At 32.5% G+C, this 8,439-nt stretch overlaps 1 protein-coding gene across 2 annotated transcripts in view; it reads right to left on the bottom strand.

Annotated features, from left to right (window-relative positions):
* Smp_006860.1 (hypothetical protein) overlaps positions 1-8,439 on the bottom strand; it is a gene marked incomplete at both ends in the record, with an annotated part of 14,126 nt that overhangs the window by 2,469 nt on the left and 3,218 nt on the right. For both annotated transcript variants that reach the window (XM_018794583.1, XM_018794584.1), the window contains 2 exons: positions 443-651; positions 2,534-2,685. In XM_018794583.1, coding sequence (XP_018648983.1) covers positions 443-651; positions 2,534-2,685 — 361 coding nt within the window. The remainder of the gene's footprint in view (positions 1-442; positions 652-2,533; positions 2,686-8,439) is intronic.

The raw sequence follows: 8,439 nt of genomic DNA, 5'->3' as shown, positions 1-8,439 counted from the left end.
AATCCATTGAAGCTAGACTCTCGTGGCGGGATCGTGGATGCGCACCGCTGAGGAGTCCCACAATAGGACGAAACGGCCGCCCAGTGCTTCCAGGTTTTCCATGGTGGTCTAGCTTCAAAAGATTCATGATTTCAACTTTAAAATAGTGAATAAAGTTAATAATAATCAATGTAGTTTATAATCAGTATTTCAAAATATCAGTTAATTAAGAATAAAACGCATTCACTAATTATTAATATTTTCTAATAAATGAATAATAAGAAAGTTGTATAAACAACGTTTTATATCAGTTAAATTATTACTTAACCACCGATAAACTCTTTAATAAAATAAAATTTATCTAATTTTTACATGGTTAACTATACTACTTAAATGAACATTGTATTTTGTATAGAAATAGATTGATCAGTAATAAAAATGGTAAATTAACATTATCACTTACCTCCCATACTTGATTGTGGTAATTGTTGTTCAAGGATTTTATATGATTTTGGTTGAACATTTTTAAATGTTGGACCACCATGTCGCCATAAATGTTCTTCAACTATTTCAGCACGTGGTTCAGGTGAATTTGAATTGACATCAATTGGTCGATTACTAGCAGCAATTTGTTGCATTGTTTGATTATATGCAACTACATTGAAATCACGTCTAAAATAAATTGAAGGAGAAAGTTTATTACTGATAATACTAAGTACAGAATCAAGTTTTTTTTCATCGTCTCCTTTCTTTCTTGTTTATGCTTTGAACAGAATACTTTTTAGTTTAATGTAAAGATGAGTAAATTTCCAAAAGTTGAGATATCGAACAAAAGATTTTTAAATGAATAATGCTTCTCACCGTAAATCCACTTAATAGAAACCTAGGAATTACACAGAATCACTTCTTGATAAACTGTAATTGAAGAAGCGAGCAACAAACTGACGTCTGAAAATATATCTCCTCATAAATACATATATATCATTTGTATTATTTTTTTATTTCCTTAAGATTATCTTATTAATTAGTACCAATTATCATGAAACGTAGTTTTAGCATGTCTCTTCGTCTACCTACAACCATCTATTATCAAAACATAGTTTATGCAATATTAGACTATTTAGACTAGTGACCATACTACAACTTAATCGATAGAATATGATCAGCACTAAAGACTAGACAGACATGACAATGCTCACTACTCAGTTACCAATTAAGGTATTATGAACACTTTCCTTACATAATTAGATTATTTTTCTGACAAAGGTTCAACAAAAAGTTTCCGAAAAATGAATGACATTAAATTTTTAAAAAAATAAACGATACTTTCTCTACCGGACATAAATAGTGACCTGCCCTATCGTGAGAAGTAATAAACAAAAACAATACTAATTCACAAAATGATAATTAAGATCGTGATTTAGTTAACATCGAATATCAGAATATATTGATTAAGCGGATAAGAAAAGTTGCTCAGATAACAGATGCATTGACTATCAATGTATCCTAAAACTATTAAAATCGAGTCATAAATTCAAGTTTTACTTTCGCTGCTAATCAGCAGAATAAATTCAAAATTAAGTAAAATCTATTCATACCGAGGTCTAAACCTATCAAGTACATTGATATAATCAAGAACTGTACTGGTAAACTATTTAAACTACAACTTAAACGCAAATCTATACGAGAGAATTTAAGGGATATTGTCTGGTGTTGTAAAATGTAAAACAAGACAGCAAATAGATATGTTTATAAAGTAAAACATCCCTTTTTCCTGTACTGATGTTAATTGAATAATGTTTATCTGATTGAGAAAAAGTGTTTCCAAATGTTTTTAGCCAATAGAATAATGAAGTGATTTAACATTCAGAAAGTACTGTGAGTTACCTAAATGACTCTAGCTTCGTACTGTTCATGTCTTTAATACTAGGGGTTATTTTCACAGCATACAACTTATTTTCGCTGTAAAAGTTTATATATTTGAAGTGATAAGATTTCAACACATGTTTCGCCCAATTTTAGGGTTTATCTGAGAGTATGTCAACAATCAGTTTGACTTATAACTAATACACTACTTATGTGTAGTCGGGATCCATCCCTTGATTCACAAAGTGATATGCAACCTACTGATGACTAGCTAAACAACTTTGAAATAGGTGTAAAGTATCGGTGATACATTTTGTGATTAGCTCTTATATAAATGTTTTATTGACTAAATTTCCCTTCATAATAACATCCGGTGATAAGGAATCGTATTTTCATTCTGAAATGAGACTTATTACTAAGCTATTTAAACGCAAATCAATAGATGACTTTTCATAGCAGTAACTGCTTTAATGATCCAAAAATAATGCCCGCTAAAAATGTAATCAGGATCTGGTCAAATAAATCTAACTAACTAACTTCAGTTGATTTAATATTACAGAACGTAGTACAATTAATAAAACATCATTAACATTGAAAATTGTACAACAACAAGTTTTGTTAATTACGTTTTAATTATCACTTATTCAACAACGTTGAAAAATATGATACAAATAAAATGTTAACTTACTTTTTGACCATAAAATCCAAATCATTACCAGCTCTTAGAATTTCAGCTTTCACTTGGGCATGTACCATCCCAGTGATTGGAGTTGCGCATATTTTCAATATTACATCTCCAGGTTCAAGTCCAGACTTATGAGCTATCCCATTACGTGTAACCTAAGCACAAAAGTAATATAGTATTAATGACATTTGTATCAGTGATCATAATTACATATTCATTAATAAAAAATAAACTTAATATTTTAAGATTTTATAAACTAATTTTCTCTCATGTTTCTGTTCAAATTATCAAAACAACATTGAAGCCTTTGCAGTAAATTCAGTTTTTTGATGTTTTCCTTGAGTGGTTTCCTAAAGTATTGTCACTTCCTGTGTCAGAAATGACTCTGCTAAGTAACACATTTTATATAATGAATGTCACTTACGATAATGTTTGTAAATAGTAGAGATTAACCCAATTATTGTAGTACATTTCATCATCACCGGGAAATGACAAATCGACCTGTGACGAGGATAAGCTGTTCCAAATATCTCAAAATGTAAACTTTGACTAAATTCTGCATTGCTAGTGAATAATTTAGAGTTGTGGTTCCAGGGGTTCTATTGAAAAGTCTTAACTAATAAGGTTCAAATATGTCGGGTGTAAGACAATTATTCATCACAAGTGGTGAAATATATTCAGGAAATATCACGAATTGACTGAAATTAGAAATGTAAACCATCGGATGTGGGGTTAATTTTTTACAGTCTAAGTGCTTGCTGGTAGACTGAAGGTGTTGGATTTGATCTCTTGTTGTAAATTCATGGATGCGCACTACTGAGGAGTTCCGTACGAAGACGAAACAACCATCCAGTCCTTCATAGTTTGCAATAGTTATATACTTAGGATCAGTTCGTGATGTAAACTACAAGGTGCTATTATTCAAAATATACCGGTGAGGTTTCGATACGACAAATTCAAGAAAATCTGTATAAAATATGAGCACCAAAATCATTACTTTGTTTACCAAAACATGCGCTATTCATAAGTTTAGAATAAATGTTGAATGGTGCTTATTTAGAGTTCTTAAAACATGACATTTAAAAAGTAATGTTTATTAAGATGTGGAATTCCCCAATGAACAGAATTGCTAAAAATCTGTTTGTAGTTATAAATAAAGTTTGCAATTTAAATTAATATAGTTTTGACGATTCGTAGATTGTTGAACAATCATCTCTATTACTCACTTAGTATTGTTTGTTTGAATCTTCCCATTGGTGCTTAGGACTGCAACTGGTCAATCTCTTATTGGCCATATATGCATGCCGTGCGTATTGCCTCGATATTGCCTCTGAGATGCAGGTACATCCAGCTGACTAGTCCCAAATAGGACGAAACGCGCGTCCTTGATTCCACTGCTAGCCACTATCTATCTTTGCTTATCATGTCTATTATTGTTTTAATTTTTCTGCTTTAAAATATGTTAAATCTTTCCTATTTCTGTTATGCCATTTATTACTAATTCTATTTCATATCAAGCCAAACGAAAAGATGGATAGATAGCACATAATTCTATAAATAAATTGTTTGTTATTCAATATTGTTTTTTAGAATAATCTTCTTTTTACAAAGGTCATAACTTTTGAATGAACACGGTTGAAAAGACCTAGTTATATAAAAATGTAACGATTATGTGGGCTTCTTTTTCTAAATTTAGTAGTATTTTCAATTAAATTAACTAGATCAATTTCTGAAAATTTTTCTTTAGACTGAATTTGTGAAAATCGGGGGTAACTTTCTTTTAAAATACAAACAATTGATTTAAAACAAAATATTTACAAATAGTACCTATAAAGATTGTTGCTCTGGTTGTTAGAAGGGGCATAGACTTCATGACTTCCGAAGAATCTCGGCTTTCATCATGAGGCATCATAATTCTTTCTTCAGCTCACAGGGCAGAGTTTAAATGGTTTGAATTATTTTTTCTAGTTAGCGTTTTCTAGCTAGTTGGTTTTCTACGGGATGGGTTCACTAACCCCACGCCCAACCCTCTTCCTTTATCCGGGCTTGGGACCGGCATTAGCCCCCAGAGGGGCAACAGGCGGAGTTATTTTCAAATATATGTCAGAAAAGTATTAAAAAATATAATAGCTTTTACTGAGGTAAGTTTAGACAGGTTTTGCATTGTTTGAAAATTGTTTTTGACATCATAAACTAACATCAACAAGAGAATTATTGGAATCGAAGAAGATCAACTGATGATTTTAGATTTAGTTCTGTCAAAAGTATTAAACAAGCTCTATTTATAACAATGCATGTAGTTGATTTTAGGCACTAATTCAACTGAATTAACGTTTGCACCTTGGAGAAAGATAGGAAATATAACACCATAAAATTTGTCTAAGCTTGTCATTCAAGTTAACTTTCAAAGCCAAATCAAGTGATGTCTAGTTTTTATTGCAAAAGATCTCTGTATAAGTTGACAAACGTTAGAGTATTTTATCACTTCTTCGAAATTAATCAGTAGGTCTGAAAACAGGAAACACTAGGATGGATTGTGTATAGAATTCATGAGTGAGGGTCTCTATGTCGGGCATACACATGAGAGTAAATTTTCTTACGTAAAAAGATTATTTTGACTAAGAAGTTTATTGGCAAAGAAATGTTTCGACTGATAAAATGTTGAGATCTTGGATAGAGGAAATTCTAAAAACACTAGGGAATTTTTAGAAGCTTGGCACTCAGGTCAATCAGCAATCAACTAACACATTGAAATCGATTTAATTTATCAACCAATCTGAAAAATTATGGACAAATATAGGACCAAGAATCAAATCAGTGGGAGATACAATCAAAATAAAGAAGTAAACAATGACCGGTTAAAAGTCGACAACAATCGATCAAGATCGTGGTCTACGAGACAAGCTGGAAGTCATATGAGGAGAAATTCGAACACCGCTTTTACTTGAAGTTTGTGCTGATGATTTTGTACAGAAGAACGATGAAAGCTCCACGACCAAACTATCCATCTCGGGGAACGAAATTCCGCCTAAATTATCCACCTCAGCTACAAATCTTCTCCATCATCCCCAAAAAATGTTTCGATTTACGAAACCGTATTATTCTGGTTTGGTTTCATTTAGATTGTTGGATTGTTACTATGGCCGTGTTCCATTTTGACTAATGTCCAAGAGGAATTCCACACGAATATTTTCTGCAAAAACTAATCACGACTAATTGAATGCTAACATTTATAAAATTTAGCTTTCGAACGGACTGGTTCAAGTTGTTAGAATGAAGGCAATCTCTAGAACATTTATGAAAAGCTCCGTTGTTGCTAAAACTTAATAATCAATAACAGGTAGATTAAAGAAACTTCAGGTATCAATAATTAGTTTAAACATGGAAACTTATTATTTAGTAAATCAATTTATTTACATGTCACTGAATTTAGATAACTGAATTTTCTTTGAGTGATTAGGTCACTAAACTTTATTAACCGAAGTAGTTTAAATGTAAACCTCATGACTAGAGACAATATTAATTCAATGTATAAGTTCTTGTCTCAAAAAAACAACTACTATGGACAGATGCAACTACTGATATGCTTAGCCTTAAATCAGACATAGTTAACGTTTATCTAGTTAGACTTTTGCGGCTCTGAAAAATGCTAATACTTTAAACATTTTACTTTGTTTCCAAACTTGCATTTTGTATTGCTTTCTTTAGGGTTATTTAGTAAAATCTCTCATGGTTTTTTGTTTGTATTCTTCCTGATCTGTTCAAATTTTTATGTTAAGTTGAGGAGCTTAAATCAATTCAAATGCTTTACTGTCAGGTACTAATTCCTGTTCTTTATAGAACCATCTTTGACTTGCTTGTACAATTGAATACTACCTCGAATGTACAGGAAGTATTTTTTTCTACTCATCACTCGATTTATATAGGGTTAATGGGGTAGTTTAAGTTAATTTTTAAATAACAAATCAATGTTTATTTTCTTTTCATAAAAGAAAATTTCTTATCGGCTTACTACACGCTGATTATTATTCAATAATCAGCCTCCTCTCATTTTGTAAAATATCACAGCAAATCATAAGAAAATATGTAATGTATAGTTTTTAAATTTATAATAATTTACTTTTAGTTTGGGGTTGTGAAGATTGTTGAATTTCATTGAAATCATGGACCGATCTAAGTTTGATCACCGTTGTAGCCTGGAAGCACAGGACGGTCGTTTCGTCCTAGTGCGGGACTCCTCAGCAGTGCCCACCCACAATCCCTCAAGCAGGATTCAAACCAAGAATTTTTGATCTCGCGTGAACAATTGACCTCTAGACCACTGATCCGCTGGCATCCAGTGATCTCAATGTCACTTGACCATCTTTCATTATCTTCAGCGAGTAATTGCCTCACACCCGACATCCGCATGAAAACGAAGGTATTGGGTTCGAATCCCGTGTGAGGGACCATAGATGCACACTTCTAAGGAGTCCTATGGGAGCACGAAACGGCCATCCAGTGCTCCCAGGTTCTAAAATGTAATCTAGAATTGATCTATCTATGATTTCCATCAGATTATTTGTTTATTGTTACTTAAGTTTTGAATTTCAAGATACGACAATAATTTGTTGATGTTGGAACTGTTATTGAAAAGGCAAAGTGTTCGTTTATTGAGCGAACGTTAATAGGAAAATATTTATATCCCTTCTTATGAAATGAATCTATCATTGGAAAACTAACTGTCTGTAAATATATAGCTCATAACGTTTTGCGATATAATAATTCTCCTTACTTATATTACACATCGAAAATAGAAAAAATTAATAACTGTGAAATATATAAAGCCTAAAGTATTTGTGTTCTAAGAATATTCTCCTAGAAATCAATTATGTATGAAACGGTATTTTCTATAAACATTCCTAGAACATAAAGTTTTATCATATATGTATATTTTCTTTAACGATACTATATTGTTTACATTTTGTACGTGGTTAATTCTTCTATTATGTACTTCAGTTACATTCGAATGTAGTTAATATTACTGAAACTAATTTTGTTGATAAATAAAAATAAGTAATTGGATATAAAAGAGAAGAAAAATCATATTAATGATTCTGACAGTTGTAAATTTAATGTGTTGGGGTAATCCAGAAAACTTCTCGCAAAAGACATAACAAGCTCAGGAAACATTAATAAGCATTTTATCCAATCAGCGTTTGACTAGAAGTTTTGTCAAAAACATCACGAAAATGAACAGTCACATGTAAAGGTTCTGATTGGCTGATTGCTACACTGCTATTATGTTTAGTAGCATTCCAGAATTTTCAGGAAAACCCAAGGACTTCTAAAATACTATAAAAACCCTATATTTTCTGTACATAAATGAACCTTTGGAGTGAAGTGCTTCTCGCATATTTTGCGCCTTTTCTCTCGTGTTCAAGTCGCTGTGTAGTTCTAGCTTGGGGATTACGAGACTAGCTTAGGATCCGAGTATAGTGTTCAATTACCAAGACTTATCATAATGCACCATGAAAATATTCACATGGTCATTAATTAAGTCATTATAGAAAACTAACTAATTATTCAATTATTCTACATATTTTCATAGTTGAAAGCGTGAGTCAATTGTAGCTAGACCACCATGGAAAACCTGGAAGCACTGGACGGCCGTTTCGTCCCGTTGTGGGACTTCTCAGCAGTGCGCCTCCACGACCTCGCCTCGCGAGATAACAACTCACTGAAGACAACTGGTGAATGGTTGCTCAATTTCTTGGATTGGTTGAAGTTAGATATTAACACCGTTGGATGCCAACCAGCTCAGTGGTCTAGTGGTTAAGCGCTCGCGCGCGAGACTGATAGGTTCTGGGTTCGAATCTCGCGAGGCGAGGTCGTGGGTGCGCACTGCTGAGGAGTCCTATAATAGGACG

The sequence above is a fragment of the Schistosoma mansoni genome, chromosome 1 (genome assembly GCF_000237925.1).
Source record: "Schistosoma mansoni strain Puerto Rico chromosome 1, complete genome".
NCBI classification, from domain to species: Eukaryota; Metazoa; Platyhelminthes; class Trematoda; order Strigeidida; family Schistosomatidae; genus Schistosoma; species Schistosoma mansoni.
The sequence above is the reverse complement of the archived record's forward strand: the minus strand, read 5'-3'. Positions and strand labels throughout refer to the sequence as shown.